The 21,301-nt window shown below is 36.1% G+C and overlaps 1 protein-coding gene across 29 annotated transcripts in view; it reads left to right on the top strand.

The window, feature by feature from the left end:
• Window positions 1–21,301, top strand: part of Adgrl3 (adhesion G protein-coupled receptor L3) — a 734,924-nt gene that overhangs the window by 555,964 nt on the left and 157,659 nt on the right. For 25 of the 29 annotated variants that reach the window (XM_051198505.1, XM_051198478.1, XM_051198479.1 and 22 more), the window contains 4 exons: window positions 2,663–2,965; window positions 4,954–5,057; window positions 17,202–17,387; window positions 20,127–20,165. In XM_051198505.1, coding sequence (XP_051054462.1) covers window positions 2,663–2,965; window positions 4,954–5,057; window positions 17,202–17,387; window positions 20,127–20,165 — 632 coding nt within the window. The remainder of the gene's footprint in view (window positions 1–2,662; window positions 2,966–4,953; window positions 5,058–17,201; window positions 17,388–20,126; window positions 20,166–21,301) is intronic. The other 4 variants (XM_051198481.1, XM_051198495.1, XM_051198494.1 and 1 more) reach the window with 1 other exon arrangement.

Here is a 21,301-nt window from a genome sequence, read left to right as displayed (position 1 = left end):
AGTGCTTGTGTAAGTCTCGGGAAAGAAGACAATTGAAAACAGTTTCTATTGAAAAGGTCTTTTTCCACCTCAAAGAGATTCACAAAACAATTTGAGAATAAGATTATTTAACTAATAACAGGTAACTCTACGAGTCTCCATTTTTATGTGATCAAACTTAAAAAGACAAAGAGCGAGCGAGGCTTTGTGCAAAATAAAAACTACAGCTTATTATAAATGAAAAGATTATAGTTGCTGTCAGAAGCATCACAGTTCCTCTAAGTGGTCCTTTCACAAGTACAAATGAGAGCTGGCTTTATTTAAATTAAAGAGAAACACAGGAGATTCACTTTTAACTATTGCCTTAACATTTGCCCAGTAGTAAAAAGAATAAAATATTTTATCATTGAAAAAATTATCACTTGAAAAAATTCAAAATATTCTTCATCGAGTGATCACATATTTACACAAATTTTAAAAAATAAATGTTATTTAATTTTCAACTTATTTGTACCTTCCAATGTTGTTTTTCACTTATTTTTGTTGCTATCTAAATACATTTGTAGCCACATCTTGTCGTTTCTAATCTAAAACATTAATTTCATTTGACATTTTGAAATGTGTTGTTAAAAGTTATTTAATCCATAGCAAATATCTGAGCCAATCATTGTATTTTATGAACCATGAACTTTTATTTGTAATAGTAAAATACTTAATGGTATGACCGTTCTACTCTGCATAGCTGTCAGAAAGTTACTCAAAACCCTACTGTATCCATTCACCCAATGAGGATGGGCTCTGGGTACAGCAGTGACTAAAGAAAGGATGGAAAAACTGCACAGGTTTCAGATAGAAGAGGCAAGCTTTGCAATTTGGAATACTTAAAATGCTTGTGAGAGGAATTGAAAAGAGACACTCTGCCTTCTTATTTCAACTGAAGGCAGTTGTAGTTTCAACAGGCTACATAAGCATTCCCCCTGACAACTTTTCTTTCATATACAAAGAAAACAAAGAAGAGCAGAAACAGAGAAAGTAAGGCAAACAGAGAAAACATGAATTCAGAGTGCATCACAATATGATTGCTACTATTACAGTCATTGGATGTTTGGGAATCACTGTTCCCCACCATCCTGGATTGGAAGTTTTATGTACAGCAAAGTCTCTCTGATGAATAAGGGTTCTCACCAGGGTCAAATAAAGATGACAATCACTATAAAGTTAATTTACATCAGGTAGACCATGAATAACTGCAAAATCATTATAGGAATCCCCAAAACTTTTTGATTCGAGTTAGCTTATACGGGGCTAGAACCAGTCAGTCAGTAAGGAAAGTTAGTAGTTTTGATGTCTGGTGCTACAAATGCATTGTGTGTATATGGTACACTCTGACAGCCCCACCGTATAAACATACATATATTTACCCAGAATTAGAATTCTGTTAATGAGTGTTCCTTTATAAATAATAGATAATTTGGATGTGCTTCACATTTATTTAACCTTAGCCATCTTAACTTGGCACTTAGAATACATTTACTCAAATGAAAATATTCTGTAAAATAATTTTGCAATGTAACTTCTTTGGAAGTACTTGCTACTAACATTAGTAAGTCAAATTTGATATTTTTTAGTCAGTTGTGAAAGTATGCAAATAGACCATTAAGGTAGTCAAATAATATGCAGTAAGAGATTATACTCAGAATTGCTCTTTTTGAGATTATAATGTAATTACAATATTTTCCCCTTTCCTCTCCTCTCTCCTAGCCCAGCCATATACTGCTCCATGCTCTCCTTCAAATCTGTGTGCTTTTTTGTTTTGTTTTGTTTTTTTTTGTTTTTTGTTTTTTCATTGTTTGAGTGTGTAAAGATTTTGTTTTGGTCCTCTCTCTTTCATTTTATTATTTTGCCTTTGTGATATTTGGAAATGCATTATCTCATATATTAGTTATTATACAGAAGGATTTATTTTGGTCCTAATTTGAAGGTTGTACTCTAGCATAGCGACCAGGGCATGACAAGAGGTAGCTCTGTCCAAGGCAGTGGGAGTTTGAGTCAGCTTGCTCTGTCCTTGACTCAGAGACCAGAGAGCTTTCCCAGCTCCTGGCAGACATATAACCCATAGCCTGTCTCCCACCCCCACTGGCCCTAGCTAGGCCTTCTAGCTAGGCATTACATCCTACAAATTCTACCATTTTTCAAACCAGGTTCATCACCTGTGGATCAACTTTTCACAAACGCATTTGTGATGGACTCTTCACTTTTAAATCACAACATCTACTCGGAATATAATATCTTGTCTACCTTCTTTCTATATCAAGTTTGAAATTCTACATAGAGGGTTTAAGGTTTTAAGTCCTTGTTGTCAGAAAGCATTGAAAAGTTTACAAGGAGTCTCGCTGTGCTGTGATTTTGTTTTCTGTGATTAGAGTTGAGAAAGAAATCAACTTGAAAACCTGATTTGCCAGTAGTTAAATGGCTGTTTTGGTTCTCAAATAACATTCTGAAACCTCAGTCATGCATGTTTTTTGCCATTTTTGAAATAAAAATGAGGACATGGATTTCTAGGGCCTTAACATTCTCAATAGTCAAATAAAAGTGATTTCTAATTTTGGGACTTCCTGAGGTCCTACTGAGAACAAGCAATGTAGGTGTTTGGTTTTGTTTTGTTTTTCCAACTGTGTTTCAGGAATTTCTACCACAGGATCCCTGGGCATGGGAAGCACAACCACCAGCACCACTCTTCGGACTACTACCTGGAACATTGGAAGGAGTACCACCCCATCCTTGCCAGGCAGAAGAAACCGCAGTACCAGCACACCATCCCCAGCAGTGGAGGTGCTGGATGACATCACCACACATCTGCCATCTGCAGCCTCCCAAATTCCAGCTGTGGAAGAGAGTTGTGAAGCTGTGGAAGCCCGGGAAATCATGTGGTTTAAGACCCGTCAGGGGCAAGTAGCAAAGCAGCCCTGCCCAGCAGGAACTATAGGTGAGCCAGTGAGCCAGCCCCAGCCAGCCTAGCACAAGCCTGCCTTGATTTTGCTTTGATTCTTTTACATTATAGTCTTTCTTTTTTTAATTTCGCTTCTCTTGTATTTCCTCTGTGTTCACTTATTTTTGTTGCTACCATCTGTTTTATTTATTAAGATTTGATTAGGTTATGAGCACATAACCAAATGAGTGTGATGGTTAGCATTGGAGAACAGAACCCGCAGGAGCCACAGGGAGCATTTGATAGAAACGTCTTCAAGTAACAGTTTTCCTGTAGTGTTAGTTCTAGGGGTCCGATGATGCTCCACAGAGACAGCTCCTCCTTGGAACATCCTTGCATTACTATTGAATTGTATACAGGTTGTTTTGTGCTTCTCAACTGTGGGGAGCAGAAGTTGAGCTGTGTGAACTTCTACAGTACATGATGATCATTGATCACATCTTACATTTAAAAAGGGAGAAAGCATGAGTATCTTCACCAATGATGTAGTTGTTATCTAGTGGCCAAAGGGATGTGACATGGTCATGAGGCTGCTATCAGGAGCTATCTCTCACCCTCAAGCATCTGTTAAAGAACAATCCCCTTGCTTCTTCTAGGAGATAGCTGAGAACTAAGTAACTCTGAGTCTGTTTGATTTCTGCCATAATTTATTACATTCCCAAGGTGTAGTCATAGTTACCATTTTTGAGACAAATAGACTGCTTTGCTTGACCTTTATATTCACTTTCATATTTCTTAACACACTGAATGGTGTTTGCATTATTCCTCATGAATATACATGAAATAAATATATGACTGCTATATATGTTCAGATATTCTTATGGACTGTATTTGGACATTATTCACTTGGTTTGGTTTCTTTAACCATATAGGCATGCCATTCTAGATCCATAACACACGGAGTGCTGGGAATATCAGAGGGTCTTGCTTTATCATAAGACTCCCCCCCCCCTTTTTTTTTTTTTTTTTTTTTTTTTTTTTTGCTTGTTCTTTTTCTTTCTATAAAGGAAGAACAAAATTTGTTTCTAAAGTTTTCTGTTGCATAGGACTCTGAAAGTCATTTAAGACAGCCTTCTTATTACTAAGGTCACTCCCTTCTTCACTGGAAGAGATGTGGTACCAACCAGCCTTGCTGCTCCAGACACATCCTGTAAGCAGTAGTGACCACCTTAATGCAGGAGCATTTTACTCTGCTGAAACAGATAAGGGTTGTTGGTGAAAACTGGAGAAGAGTTTTAGTGAAACCTTTCTGAAGCCAGAACTTCAGTGGTACTGCAAGTATACCTGAGCCCTAATTTCATAGCTCTTTGCATTCTTGTTAGACCCAAAGGTCAGGCCTACACAGGTTCTTAATGGATTCTAGTTATTGCTGCCTCATTTTAAGCACGGCCCCCATTCAGATCCATTTTCTATTTCTCTGCCAGGGATGCTTTAGTGAAATCTGAATCTAACCATTCTTTCCATCTTAATAATCTTCACTAATTTCTAGCATAGTAGACAAGGGTCTTTATGGTTCAGCTTCCTTGCCTTTCCATTTCATTAAAAACAACTCCTTCAACCAGGAGAAAATCCATTCAAATATCTTGACCTCTTCCAAAGGCAACACTTTTTTTTTCCTCTACTCAAAAACAAGGTAGCCTTTTCTACCTTGATTTCCTGATAACCTGTATTGCTATCATTGTCCTACCCTTGTAAACCAGAACAAAAAGCCCATGAAGACAAGTTATCCATGGCCTTAATTAATGAAATTTTCCCCCACATCCACCATGGTTGCCAATAAGGCCCTAAAAACATGAACATTTGCTGTTCAACATTTGCCCATTGCCATTTACTTTCAGAACACTGTATCTGAGTTAATAGACACTATCTCAATACAATTTTATAATTTTTACCATTGCCTATACATACATATAGGGAAGACATGAAATTATTCTAAGAAATGTGATTTGAGTATTTGAAACAAGAGTGTTTCTTTCTTTCTGTAGGTGTATCAACTTACCTATGCCTTGCTCCTGATGGAATGTGGGATCCCCAAGGACCAGATCTCAGTAACTGCTCTTCTCCCTGGGTCAATCATATAACACAGAAGGTAAATATGAAATCTACAAGGAAGGCTTAGCAGACTCTGTCTCTTGGTTGTCGATGACTAGTGCTGAAAAACAAATACTATAAGTTCAGAAGTTAACCTAAAATTGTCCTTTTATTTTAATAGAATTTCAAACTAAACAGACAAACTCTGACATATTATGTGCTAATTCCAGGATTCTGTTTTTAAATTTCAAATCCATGAACTTATTCTTAGCCAGGCATTATTACTTATAGTAAGTTTATTTTTAATTTCTATCATACCAAGAACTGTTTACAGATATGAACATCCAAGAGGCACTACCCACCCAGCAAGCAATTTTTTGCAAACAAAACTTTATATATATATATATATATATATATATATATATATATATATAATTTTTTTTATTTTATATATCAATCCCAGTTCCCTCTCCCTCCCTCCCTCCTATGCTCCACCGCACTCCACAGGGAGGGTGATGCCTTCCAGGAGGGATCATCAAAATCTGTCAAGTTATTTGGAGTAGGGTCTAGGCCTTTCCTCCTGCCTCCAGGCTAAGGTATTACCCCTTCATGGGGAATGTGCTCAGAAAGTCCTTTTGTGCACCAGGGATGCATCCTGGTCCCACTGTCAGTGGTCTCTTAGACTATCCAGGCCTTCTAACTGAGATCCATGTTCAGGGGGTCTGAGTTAGTACAATGCTAGTTCCCCAACTATCAGTCTAGGGGTCCATGAGCTCCCCTTGTTCAGGTCAGCTGTCTCTGGGTTTCTGTATTCTGGTCTTGACCCCTTTTCTTATCACTCCTCCCTCTCTGCAACTGGATTCCAGGAGTTCGGCTCAGTGGCAAACAAAACTTCTAAGCATACATGCATGTGGGTTTTTTCCTATAAAATAATAAAATAATATAGAAAGTTCTACTTCTGCAATCCTAGCCACTTGCAGAATATTGTGTAAGCTAGTCATCTATCAGTGCTAAAAGTACACACATGTGTGACAGGATCTTCAGACTCAAATTTGGGCTTTTTCAGTTTCAATATGTTGAACATTTTTTTTATTATTATTAATTCACTGTGGGGCTTTGAATTGATTTCATTACAAACAGAGACCAGATGTGCATTTATACCAAAAGGACTATGAGATGGATCCTTATTACAGCATTTATGTGGATTTATGTACTCCTAAAATATAGAGTCCTTCTATGGCACATTAGCCATGCTGTGGAATTTCTAACTCACCCCCCCTGAAAATATTACAAATGATCACCTTTTACTGCTTTCTGTATTTGTTTTTAAACAGGCTTATCCTCAAAAATATTTCATATAATAACCCATGAATACCTACCCTGCAGATAATTTTGCAAATGAGCTATCACTATTTGTGCACCGTCTATGGAGAAGGAACCCTGGCTTTACTGACTCTGACTCTCACACATGGGCATCTCCATACTTGTTGCTGTTCAGAATGACACTTCTCCAATTTCTGCACTGTTCCTGCCACAGCTTTTATGTTTTATGATTGGATTACAATGTAGCTCAGACCCTGGGGCAAATAACTCTCACTGGATTTGACCAAACTGAGAGATCAGCAGCACATCTTTTTACATTAGCAACTTGGAAAAAAAAGCTCCCTAGATACTTAGCCTAGGGGTTAATATAAATTCAATAATAATTCACCTACAAAGCTCAGTGTTTTCATGATAATTTCTGAATATGGTTGGGCTATTTCACTGCAGAAATTACCGGGTGACATGAACTGATAATGATAGCTAATTCCCTACTTTCCTCTGCAGCCCAGCTAATCTTAGGACAAAAGAGATAATTCCTTTTAAAGACCAGACAGCTGTTGCCTATTTGATTCATGGAGGAGATGTTTTTTTTTTATAATAAATAGATCTTGTTCATCCAGAGCATTGCTGTTTAATCCTGATGGGTCCATAGAGTTAGGATATATTATAATTACATTCAAATTAAAGAATTTAGTCAACTGGAATTTATAACAATGATTTCAATTTATAAAGTCCTCAGAAGAATCTTTGGAGCTCTCTCCATCAGTCTCCAACAGTGAGGCTTGGGGAGACTGCTTCAGACTGTCTGCTCTGTCTCTAAAATACTCTGCTTACAAGGCACTGGCTAGCCTGGGAACCAACCACTCTCAAGTTCACAGCCACATGCACTCACTAGCATTCTCTCTTAACGTTGTCCATACTTTACTTCTGATTATGTGTGTTGTATCTGATAATCTGAATATGATAATTACCAGTATTGAGTGCCCCCCATTACTGACTCCCTTTACTTTTACCCCTTACTTTTCCCTTCCCCATCTACCCTTCTTCCTAATTTTCACCTTTCCCATGGCATCTCCAGCGACCCCTACTTTTTTTTTTTTTTTTTTTTTTTTTTTTTTTCCTTTTTGTTTGGTTTTCCTGCTAGGTTAGATGGTAGGAAAAAAAAAATATTATATTTCCCCTCCCCCGCCTATTTCACTGAAACAGAATAGTTGTCTATCTGTATAGAAAGTTTGGGAGTGAAAAGTTCCTTGAACCATGATTCCCCTCTTCCTTACCTTATTTGGCTATCATAACAAAATTCATACACTAGATGGCTTATGAACAACAGATGTTATCTCCTATCATTTTGGGGTTGACAGTGGAGTCAGTTTACAATGAGAACCAGTTTTCAGGTTAAGCAGCTATCTAATACCACTTTCATAAGTGTCCATTCCATCTACGAAGGCTTTGACCTCAAGGCCCAGTTTCTTCCCACCAAGCTTCAGCTTCTAATCATATCAGTTTCATCTATTACAATTTATTTTTCAATGTTTTTATATAGTCCACAAAAACAACCCCCTTGGATTCATAGGGTTGCCAAGGAACACCTGGGAACTTGTATGGAAATGGCACTGGCCTGACGACTTTTATAGCTCAACTATAGTGGATAAGATAATAACGTCTTCATTAGTCTGCCCATCTGTTAGATAAGAAAGATCCTTAATTTCAATAGCAATGTTTGCTTGATATTTATTTAGCATTATTATAGATGACAGTTATACTTAAAAACTAGGAAGCTTTATTTACTAAACAAGCAAACTTATTTATTTCCATTAAAAAATAAATTATTCCATTCTCCCACTAGTCAGACTAGGGAATGAAGAAAACAGGCAATAAATATTGGTGGTTGGAACTTGCAAATGAATTTGGGCTACTTACATACCCATGAAGTAAAAAAGTAAAATTTTATGTGACAGCAGAGTGTGGATTATATTCATTAGAGAGAATGTGCTACCAACTCAGGAATTCCATATAAACAAACTAACTATGATAATTCCATAATAATTATATTTAATTTAAAAAGTATTCCTTGTACAGAAAAGGAGAAGAAATTATACCTAGCAGATCTTCATTCTAATAAGGTGAGTGTGCCTAAAGGTAAGAGGAGAGTAAACCTCATGAATATGAGGAATGGCTGGAAATATGGATAAATGGATCAAAAAAAGTAAAAGGAAGACAAATATGTAGACATTTGGACATTTTTTAGATTAGATATATCTTCCAGTTGACTAAAAATATTTTTCTTTATAGAAAAGAAACATGCTAGGTCAGAGTGCCACCTCCTGAAGTATATGTGACAACAGATGGTATTCTCTTATCCTCTATAATGATGACTATAAAATTATCTCTGGCATAAACTAGGACTCCATATTGTATTCAGCATTTCAAAAATGGAATCTCTATTTTCTGTTTTGTATACCTTGGAATGCTCTTTATTTTATTATCTCACTAGCCTATTCCAGTTTAGTCTGTAATATGATGGTTTGGAACAGCCTTTTACTATTTATATGCTCAATGACATATGCTCCCCACTCCCTGGCCTGGACCTACAATTTTGTGAAAAAGCTATAGCTGAATTATCACATAGTGGTTTAAGTTCCTTCACAACAAATTCACTTCCCATTTATTTTGTTTGTACCTAAGCTACTGGCAGATTTTGAGATAATGCGGTATTATTCCTAGGATTTTTGAAGATGAGTTTTGAGCTTTAGACATAATTTTCCAAGTTAAAATAATCCAGTTATTTCCCCCAGAATACAAGGTTAAATCCTGTCTCTTTTTCCTTGCAGGCCCTATTTTAACTTTCTTTGAGTTAGAATGGAATGCATATAAATTGTTTCTTAATCTTACCAGAAATTGTTGAATGGTCAGTATTCACTATAGGAACAGAACCAAAAGAATGAATATATGTTAAGAGAAGGGATTCAGTAGACTGGCTGACTCAGTAGGAAAACCATAGTCCAGCAAGGGCTGAAAACTCAATAGTTGCTCAGTCCACCAGGCTGATACTAGATCCACCAAGCTGGATACTTCCTCAGCCACAAACTATTGCTAAAGGTATGTAGTGTTCCTGCATGAACACTGCTCTTTAGTCCACACTAGAAGGCCCAGAAAGCTGTCTTCCAATGTCAGAGAAGTGTGGCATTACAGTAGTAGCAATAGCACAGATACTCAATGAAGAGCAGCATTGCTTTACCCTTGGACTTTGTATGTAGGTACCATGGGCAGGTACTGCTCACTCTGGAGGAGGATCTCCATCACTTACCTCATCTATCTTGGAAACCCCTTGCAGACCTTCCCTGAGACATATCCATTAGTTGGTTCTAGATTCAATCAAGGTGGTGATCAATAATAACCAACACTCTGTTGTTTCTAAAACGTTAGACTTAATCAATTTACTTCCACATCTCCAAGATATGCATTTTGTTCATATAGTCATTTGTCTCAGATACACAGTCAAATAGATCACTCAAAGAAATAGTGCCTATCTGGTAACATAGGAAGCAATTTCTTCATTTTTTTATTCTTTATTAATGGTTGATAAATAAATCTCATAAAAAATCTCCAGATGATTTAAATTTTTCATTTAAAAAATTATTTTTGTATGTGTCAAAGTTAAAAAGGGTGCAGTGTTTATACACTGCATAGTATGTACAGTGCTAAACGACAGCAGCTAGGCTGCTCTCCACTGACTAAGTCCTGTGTATAATCCTACCACATAAATACTGGCATTAGTTTACTAATCCCCATAAAACTCAAGAAATTTCTTAGTGTATATATATGTACTTATCTGACATAACTTTAGTAACACTTAATGGAAAAAAAAACTCAGAGGTATTTTAGTGAGGTCTTTAAGATAGGAATAGGCTTATTTCAAATATGCCTCTGCAAAAAAGACTTAAAGCAGATTAAAATATGTATGCATTTTTAATATAGAATTAAGTCATTGTAATGCACAACTGAAGTGAGAAAAATAAGTTATCACAGAGCTCTTTTGAAAGCCAGTGGAGAGACAGTGAGCAGAAATGGTCATCAGGAAAATATGGTCATGAAACTGAATTCAGATTGTATGAGTGTGAGAAAATACAGCCAATGGTACCACCATCCAATTATGTAAAACAGAACTTGCCACTCTTACCTTCCACTCCATATATAGTAGGTAGAAGGCCTGGAAGGTGTTCATGAAAAAAAATCCCTCTTCAGTCAATACTCCCTCAGCACACGCCCAAGCCTATCCCTGCCTAGGTCTCTGCTACCTGGTTTCTTCCACATTTATTCTGCTAATTAATACCTTGCTGTTTCTTTTGAGTTCTCATTCATGTGCAAACCTGGGTAATGCCTTCCCATTTCTCTCAACATTTTTATAAACAGGGTCTGTTTTCTCTAAATCAAGGTCACTTCTCCAAATGCCTAAACTCAAGCTACCCTCAGGGCAGTTAGCCTTAGGCTTCATGCTCCTCCCTCCTACTAACAGTTCCTCCTGGAATGCCACACCTGCCTCTATTTCTAATCTCTTCTTTTCCATTGCCCTTTCAAATTAAACCTTCCTCAGAGAAGCATCTTGGATTAGTCAGTATCCTCGCACATTCCTAGTAAAATTCTTACAATTGGACTTCACAGGGTTTCACTTTTCCATTCAATAATCTAATAATGTGCAGAGATGTTTTTCAAATCTCTTCCTGCTGCTAGTAATTAAGGCACTTTTAAAAACCATCATTTTTTTTCATTGCTGTATTTGCAGACCTTAACACAGTGGTACAGAAATTAATGTCAGTAAACACATACTAAATATTAACAATGCAGCCCTTTCTCAGAACTTTTTCAGGACAGACCAATTTAAATACAATTGCATGGCATGTACTATAGATCGTATCTGGGAAAACATGAAAGCAAGGCAGGCCATATCCAGATTCAGGGTACAATGAATGACCAGATCTGTTCAATAGCTATGTTATGAAATCCAACAAGAATAAGCATGTCTTATAAATTAAATGTAAGTGTTTGTAACAAGATCAAGATCAATCCAGGGAATAAAGTCCCCTGAGGTAAAAGGCCTCTGACTCTTCCTGGAGCTCCTCTCCCAGTTCTCCAAGACACTGTTAACCATGTAGCATTGTTTTGAGCATGTTCTGACAACTCATATTTGTATCCATAACTCTCAGGACACAGAATCATAATCCATACAAGTTGGATAACAGTGAAGGCTGGAAATTGAGATGCAATCTCAAAATCAGTGTATTATTAATACATTGATGAAGATGAGTCCTTGTGATCTAATCACATCCACCAGTAGCAATGAAAACTAAGGCTTGGGAGTCTTTGGGGGCCATGCTATATCCAAATCATGGTAAGGGTTAAATGTAGGGGAGACAAATAATGTAGAACAATAATCCACTAAACAGAAGGAATATTTGTGTCTTTCCTGGGATTAAGCATAGATTTTGAAGGAACTTGGGCCCAACCTATTACACGACTCTTATGATTTGGTGTTTCCAGTCCTTGTAGATGGTTGATGTCATTAGCCTTGAGCAATGGAAATTATTGGATATTATAGTTTGGGGCAAAACATTTCCCAAATGATCAACCTGCCTGTGTGCATGAATGTAACTGAGTGGGATCTGACCCACAGGAGCAGATATGGCAGGAAACAGAGTTGTCATAGTATACTTCCCCATCTCACATGGAGGCCAATTCACTGGACAAGGTTTGTCCTTAGTGACTATCAATATTAGTTTCTTCATGCAGAAAACTATGAACTTTTTGTTCTTTGTTTCATTTTGTTGTTGTTGTTGTTTTCTTTATATATATATATATATATATATATATATATATAATATAGCCAAGTCCATTTAAATGAAAACAAACATTTATAGACAATATTTTGGAATTTGGACATTGTTCTTTCCAAACTACTTCCTGCTGGTAAGGGGCACTGTCATGGGGGAATCTAAGAAGATTCAGAAATCCTGGCTGTAGTCTGTAAGGCTGCTTTGTCCAGCTGTTTTGAATGTAGAATCACTTGGTACTCTGTTTCAGGCAGTCTGGAAGGAATCCACATCTTTTCATTTTCTGTGGAAACAAAAATAGAAATCCTTTTCCCCAGTAACTTGTCCTTGAACTTAAATTTTGGAGTCAAAGCATTTTTTTTCATTTAATTTATTATTTTACATGTCGATCCCAGTTCCCTCTCCCTCCGTCCCTTCCTCCCTCCTCCCCTCCCTTTTACCCTCTCTGCCCTCTTACATGCACTCTAACCACCCTTCCCTCCCATCCCCCACCCAATTCCATATGTAGGGGAATGCCATCCATTTGTGGTCATGTAGATCTGACAGGTCATGTGAAGTAGGGACTAGGGCTTTTTCAAGATAGGGTTTCCCTGCATAACCCTGATTATCCTGGAACTTGTTCTGTAGACCAGGCAGGCCTGGAACTAGAGATCTACCTGCCTCTACCTACTGAATGCTGGGATTAAAGAGGTGTGCCATAATGTCTCATTTACATTTTTTCTCTGTGTTTTACATGTAGCATTCTATCTTCCCCAGCCATAATTATTTTATATGTTTTAGAAATATGTAGTGTCTTATTTCCTTAAAGTGTTCTTTCTCACTAAGACCCTCCTTCAGCATTCCATCTCACCCAATAACTGAATGTTGCTGGTGTTCAGCTCCTGTCACCATTTCCAACCTGAAATGAGCACACAAACACTATATTAGTTATAAAACTCTTGGCTGGTGACTAAGGCTTCTTATTGGCTAGCTCTGTCTTAATTATTAACCCATAACTGTAAATCTATGTATTTCTACATGGTTTTGGCTTAGCAGAGAATGCCTGGTGTGTCCTATCCTCCTGATCCCTAATGGTAACTCCTTTGGTAGGCTCCCTCTGCTTACCTTTCTCAGAATTCTCCTTGTCTCCTAGTCCCACCTATACTTCCTACCTGGCCAATCAATGTTTTATTCATCATCCAATAAGAGAAACATACCCCATCAACTGGACTTAACTTTTAAAGGTTTCAAAGAGTTGTTGCCTCAGATTACCCTCCCTCTTTCTTTCCAAGGATTTGTTACCCTGTACTGTATTCTCAGGGTATATCATAAAACATTTGCATATTATCATTACATTGCTCAGTTAATATTGTCTACTTTCATGTACATTACTCTGGTAGTGAACTTTTGCTTTTCTTTTTTACTCAAAAGCAACTTAAAAGAAAGGTTGTTTTGACTCAGTTTGAGAGTAGACTCCATCATAGTAGGGAAGGTATGATGACTAGCAGTGGGTCCCATGGTGGTGAGTTCAAGCAAGCCAGTAAGCAGAGTGAGCAGGTACCAGAATTGAGTTATTAAACAGTAGTGTCTGCCTCAATAACCCAGTTCCTCTATCAAGGAACACTTCCTAAAGTTATTACAATGTCCAAGAGAGAACCAACAGGAGGAGACCAAGTGCTGGTGTACATTTCACATTCAAACCGTAGCATGAAGATTCCAAGTAGTAGAATATAAGCGCTCAAGGGAAAATGAACCACCTTTAATTTCTCAGGAATTTTTTGTGTGATTTATTCCATTTTGAGATTCAAAGAGAAGCAATGGTTATAGGAATTTTAGTTTATTTAAAAATTATTTGCTTTTTTAACAGGGTTTCCCTGTGTAGCTTTAGCTGTCCTGGAACTTGCAGTAATTATCTGAACACTGCTTCCCAGAGTTAGGATTACAGGTGCATACTACTTTACCCAGTTTATGCAAATGCTCCCTGAGACTTAAATATGGTTAGTATTTTGAAGATAGCCCATTAATGATTGAGTGGCTCCCATATCTGCATCATTTTCTCATCAACACATATGTAAAGGTTATTCACTATCTTTTGTGTTGGGAATCATTGTATTTTGACTTAATAATCATATTTCACCTCCCATGACTATTTATGAAAAAAATTAAATTTTTATGTAATAGAATCATAACTCTTCTTCCCATCTTATTTTCAAATCCAATGATATACTAATATTGAAAACTATGCTTATACATGCCAACAAAAATTTACATGGAATTTCAATATAAAAATATCAGTGCTGTTGTGTACTTATTTCTTGGTTAGATACCTTTTGCTTTTCAGGTATTCACTGGTAGATATTATGAACATTAATTATAGCACATGTAGCTTTTAAAATACCGTGTTATTGAAAAATATATTTGGCCTGATTTGTAATCCCATGCTTTCTTTTTTCACCATGGTACACAATAGAATCAAACAATTCCTGAATTACATCTGCCAGATCTCTTCATAGACAAAAATAGTACAGTAACAATAATGACACAATTCAGCGCAATGGTTAACAAAAACAATAATAGTTAAAAAAAAACTGTGCTTATTATTATGAGAACAGAGAAAGTAGAGTTTTAAGTCATGAACTGTGAATGCCACCCGAATAAAAGAATGAACTTTGGGAAGTTATAGGAACTACAGTTCTCATATATTCATGAACACAGGAAGATTTCTGTAGTCTTTCATATATATATATATATATATATATATATATATATATATATATAATTTTTTCTTATTTTACAAATCAATCCCAGTTCCCTTTCCCTCCTTCCTTCCCTTCCCTGCCTCCCGACCACCCTCCCATCCCATCCACCCCCCTACTCCACAGGGAGGGTGATGTCACAAATTTACCTGAATCCCCTTTCCATGATGGAATACTGGAAAACATGCTGATGAGAACGAGAGATACGGGTGCTCAGTAGCTATAGAGATGAAGACATTGATTCTTGTCCTGAAATGTCATTGGCTTTACATTGGCCAGAGGGAAAAAACTGAAGAAGGGAGTGCTGCTTCTTGCTTTATTTTTTGTTCTTTTTCTTTCACTCCTTCTAAATGAGCTCCACTGCCTACAAAATGCCTCTTAGTGGAACTCATGTTCTGGGACCTAATCCTGCTGCCCAGAGTTTGTCCTCCTTCCCTTCCCTTTCCTTCCCTTCCCTCCCTCCTTCTTTTCTTCATTTATTTTTCTGGACTCCTACTTTAAATCCTACAATGAAATTCCCTTCTATATTTACCCATTGTCTGTGAAATAATACCAAAAACCATAAACCTCAGTTGGGCCACTTTGTTGTTGTTTAAATGTAATTTCATGATGTAATTCCATGAATTATATATTGGTAGATAATAAATTTGTTGCAAGTTGCCCTTGAATTCTGTAATGTAGTTCATTTGATCTTACAGGTATTTTAAATATAAAGATCCTAAAGAAATTTATGAACCCATTACATTATAACTGATGTACTCTACTTTTGTTTGCTTCATGTCATTTTAATAATTTTTGCAAAACAAGGGCTAACTGTACTTTAACAATAACTTTACTAATAGTAACAATACTTAAGTATCTTTTTACATAATATGAATACACTTTGTGAAACTTAAATATTACCACTAAGGATTTTTCTTTTATTTTTGAATTTATAAGCTTTGGTCCACACATTTAAGTATACTGATATAGACAAATATATAAACATAGAAAAATAAATGTATATTTAAAATGTTTTATAAGTAATATGTTTCTAGCAGTGTATCTTAACTACCAATTTCAACATTATTAATCTCCTTAATGGTTTTAAACTGCTGGCATTGTACATTTATAACTGAACGATTCTATATAGTCATAACTGCTTTTGATTTCAGTCATACGCTCGACTGGATGTTTTTGAAAGTTTAGTTTTAACAGGTGATTATTTCTTATATCTAATAGCAGTAACACTTAACATCAATAGTTTGCTCTATATAATTATGCTCTCTTGACAGTATTCATGGGAATGCTAGTGCTTGCTGTTATTATATTTGATCTTTGAATTAGGTTATTTTTTTATACATGTGTGTGGAAATGTGATTGTAAGTTATGTAGATATTCTGATCACTCCCATTTATTTATTCGGGGTTTTTATGGTTCAGTTTTTAAGTATTTGGTCCTGCTGTGTGAATATGAAGCATCCTATAGTGAACCCTATTTCCTTACTGCTCTAATCACTTTCTGTCTTCCTGATTATCATTGGGGAATAGTTTAAAAAGAGAATATTTTTGTTTGTTTGCTTGTTTATAATTTAACTGGTAGTATTGCAAGATCATGAGAGAATAAGGAAACTGATTCTTAAATAAGGATACTTTTACATTTAAATAGAAAGGGAGTGAGTTGGAGTTTAGAAAGATTCACATAAGACATGCTCTGGAAAGTGAAATCTACAAATGGTAATCTCATATTGTTTTAAGAATATATTTGAAAACTCAACATGTTTCAGAATGGGAAAATAAATGAAACTTGGGAGTAATTTGCTACATGATGCATTGGGAGGAAACTTCTTAGGAGCTTTTTTTTTTTTTTTTTAAGAGGATCAAGATCACTTTGAAAGCAGGGATTTTTCTGAGAGTAAATTTCACAGATCCTAGAAATCAGTGAGTTCACTTCGTCCACTAAGAGCTCAGCTTGCCATGAAGGAAAGCATGGGCAGCTTCTTGAGAATATAGAATAGGGATCCACAAGAAGCTCTCACGGAAGTCCAATTTAGAGATTGACAGAGAAAATAATGGGACACACCACAAACTTAGCCACCCAAACGACTAACTGAGGAGAGAAATAATATTTAGAAGGACTTTTTCTCATAAAGCCTCTTGAAGACTGCAAATAAAAAGGATGAGCTATCCAGCAAACATTGTGGAGTGTTGTGAGCTAGGATAGGATTTAAGTACTCTTTCTTGCCTCAGTAATTCTAACTTAAAATACAAAATCAATTGCTAAAGGAGACCAATGGAAGAATTTATGGAAATATTTTTCTTCCATTTAAAATTATAGCTAAAGTCTGGAGAAACAGCTGCCAATATTGCTAGAGAGCTGGCAGAACAGACCAGAAATCATTTGAATGCTGGGGACATCACCTACTCTGTCCGTGCCATGGACCAGCTGGTTGGTCTCCTGGATGTACAACTCAGGAATTTGACACCAGGGGGAAAAGACAGTGCTGCCCGCAGCTTGAACAAGGTGAGAACCTCAACTTTGTCCTTCAGTTTGAAGTAAAATCAAGGAGACATTCTTGCTTATTTCTTTTCTTTCCTCTGTCAAGATGCATGATTCAAAAAGGAACCAGCACTTTCATTCAGTTGACTTTACTATTTCAATTACAACCTTATTTGACTTTTAATATAGAGAAATATGTGCCAGTCTCGTCATATGTGTTTTGTATTTGCAATTCTACTTTTGGGAGTAGAAGTTTTTTTAAATGCTAAATTGTAGCAAAACTTAGTGTAGATGAATGCAACTGGCTATTGTTTCCTATAAGCTTTAATCCTTTCTCAGAATAATTGAGTGTTTACAAAACATTAACAAAAAATGTTAAACTCCATTAGATGTTTTTCCCATTGGATTATTTTTAATGAGATAATTTAACCTACTTAATATTACTTTTAAAAAGCTGCTAGGGCAAGATATTGGATTTTAATATACACGTCATTTTAATTTTTATACAATTCAGATTTTTGAATCATTAATAGATGAAATTTTGCATGTTTTATTTCTGCAAACTATAAACAAATATAAGTATGCTTCATTTGAGGAATACACTTTATGATTTTTTATATTTTATAAACACTCATTTATATAAATATCTTATAAAATCATAAACACAAAAATAATGTTGCATATTTATAAAGAATATTTCATATATGTAAAACTAAATACTACATAATAGAATAATATCATAGTGTCAAATGGTTAGCATCAAATGAAGATGCTCAAAATGCCATAGCTGAATTCTATTGCCTGGACTATTAACATAGTCTTTCCAACTTTAAAAATAAAAGCTTTTGATACATTCCCATTTTGACTGGAAAAAAAGTTGTAGATTTGTCTTTTACTGATTTTATTTCTGTGTTTTTGGTGGGGTAAGATTGCCACTTATTCAAATGGAAAAGTGTTTTTATATAATAATCATTCAACATTAAAAAGTCAGACTTTTTTTTTTCTGGCAGATAGCTCTTGCTGAAGTTTCTTCGGTAAGCAAATGCAATTTTAGTCTTTATTTATGAGATACAATGGATTAGCTTTCTTTGTCATGCTGAGCAAGAAGGGGTTATTTATTTATTTATTTTTCCATTTATATCCTGACAGAATCACAACCAAGCCCCTGGTGGAATAGTGCACAGCTGCCTATATGGTGTGGCATGCTGTGACTTTAATGTGTTATTACCCTAGCTGACTTGATGCTACTAATGAATATGGCTGCCAGCTATTTTCATCATAATGGGTTGGGAGTACTGATTTCTATTAATGTTACATATCATAACATGACTTGTTATTGCAATACTTTGTATCTTTATTTAAAAGTGGTGTTGATGTCTGAGGCTATCAGGTAAAGCTGGCAATTAATGTCACATTCTAACTGGCTCCAGCTAATCAGCTTGCCTAGACTGAATATCAAATAACTACATAATGGGCAAATTTCCATTCCTGGGGCTTTTTAATGCTCTCTTTTGTTTCCCATTTGGCTCTCTTCAATTGTTTATATAATGCAGTTTGTCATATGTTAATTTGCATGAAGGGGTAGGGAGATGGGAGGGCAAAGGTTACTCATGTGCTTGCTGGCTTGCTCTCATTTCCTGTTGCTCTCACTTTCCCTAAAGCAGTTCCAGCCCATTAGATTTGCAAAGTCAACTAGGTTCAAATCAATTGCACTCCACATTGAAATTCTGGAGGGCTCAGAGTCCTATATAACTGTGATGTGAATCAGTGATCTGAATGACGGCATTGGTGATTCAGTTGCACTCATTCCTGACTTCATTCTTCAGCAAAGTTACTGCTCTCTCATTGAAGGAAGCATGAATTAGGCCTGGTACAGTATCAGCTCCCTAACACTGGATAGACTCTGTTTTGCAATTCAAGGCTAATAACCAAAGGAACTGCAAAACCCAGGGGGAAATATGAAATACCATAGTCTGATTTATAAAAAGAATTGGGTCACTCATTTATACAGTGTGAATGAATGGTTATTGATTATTCATTTTAACAACCGGAGAAAATGTTTCAGACCTGAATACAAACTTCCGTCAACGAAAACAAATTAAATCAAGCTTCATACCCCACTAATTTCCAAAATGTTCTCTATTTTGGGTAAGACTGTCAAACCCAATTCTTTAAGAAATAAAAGAAGCAGCAAGTCAGGAAATAAATCAAATTCTGTTAATCTCAAGTTATCTGACTCTTGAAATTTGTCCCATACGGTTAAGAGTAGTCATAGTGAATGGGCATTACTATCTTCCTTATAATAGTACTTTTGAAGGTATGAATGAATACATAATATGAACACCCACATCAAGCATTTAGACTGTCTTGAAAGCCACACACAATCTCTCTTTAAAATAATGGGTTCCAAACCTTTTGCATAATTTATTTAACATCTTACGTCTCTGCTAGTGGCTCATAAATGAACAACTAACTGGATGTGACCTGGATCATTTCACATGAATGTATATTGATTCTTACTAATTTCTACTAAATGTATTCAAAGTTTCTTTCCATCAACAGCTTTCCACCATCTGGTTTTTAGGTGGACTGTTTGGAGAAAGATTTTTGGCTACCGTATTGTTGCTGCAGAGCCTTGGTGTTCTTCTATAATAGTTGTGAATTAAAAGTAAGGTGTTTATGTAGATGTTTTCTTTTATTTTTCTTCTGTCACTAACTTGTTTTTTCTATTCTGTGTTTAATCTGCTGTCCTAATGGATTCAGCTTCAGAAAAGAGAGCGCTCTTGCAGAGCCTATGTCCAGGTACTTTCTGTGTTTTTCTAAATGTGTTAAGTCGTTGAATTGTCTCTGTTGGTGATCGCATGTATGGGCATCTGAGGAAAAATGATAAATGTACCGTATTGAACTAAAGGAACTTCAGGAGGGCGTGCAGGGTGGGAATGGAAAGAGAGTCTGTGTTAAAAAGAAAGCTGACGGTGCCAAGTTCTGTCAAACATGAGAAACAGACTACTAGAGAGGAGGTGCAGCATGAGGCATGGAACATTTTCGTCTAAGAGCTGAGTTTGATCTAGCATATAAATCTCTGCTTTTTTATAGAGTCACCATACAGAATTGATTTATACACTGAATTGTTAGTTCATTCGGAATTATCAGTCAGAGTCATATAAGGCAGGACACAATATGGGATATTTGAGATAATCTTCACTCTGTTTCCAAATGGAACTCAAGACAGGATTGTGACTGGGATGCCCTCTCATTGAGATGATATGTAAATGTAATTTTTACCCAGAATGCAAATTTAGTTTCCATACAATACTGTTTTTGTGGTCTTAGGGCTTAGTGCAATAGAGAATAGTCCTTCCCCAAGCTGGCTGTCTCCCTGGATTTTGTGTGGAGAGGCTGGTATTTGTTTGTTCCAAGAAAGGGTTTCTCTTGTAACAGTGCTGACTGTCCTGGAATTTCATTTGCAGACCAGGCTGGCCTCTAACTCACAGAGATCCATCTACCTGCCTCCAGAATGCTGGCATTAAGGGTGTGTGCCAGTGACCACACTTGGCTCTTATTTTATGCCTGTGAAATTCATATTCTCTGCAAGCTAATCACAGCACTCTATTGAAGCAAATCCATTTGTTTAGAGAAAATTGACCTCAGGAGCCAAGTCAGTGTTTGTGAAGACCAGCAGTACCAAATGAAAACATCAACACTTTTTTCACATATTCATTTAACATGGAAACACTGGCTTTGTATCCCCATACTCTTAATGGCTTTAGTTGATGTATTAGATATCATTCTGACATCTGTATCTTTCCAATGACCTGAATGTTCACATCTACTAACTTTATAGTTTATGTAAATTAATTATATTAGAAGCTACTTAGCTAAAATCATGTTAAAAAAAGGATAAAAAAACTCAATGACTTTGAGAAAGAATGGTTCAG

This window comes from Phodopus roborovskii, unplaced genomic scaffold (assembly GCF_943737965.1).
Source record: "Phodopus roborovskii unplaced genomic scaffold, PHOROB, whole genome shotgun sequence".
Lineage (NCBI taxonomy): Eukaryota > Metazoa > Chordata > Mammalia > Rodentia > Cricetidae > Phodopus > Phodopus roborovskii.
The sequence above is the reverse complement of the archived record's forward strand: the minus strand, read 5'-3'. Positions and strand labels throughout refer to the sequence as shown.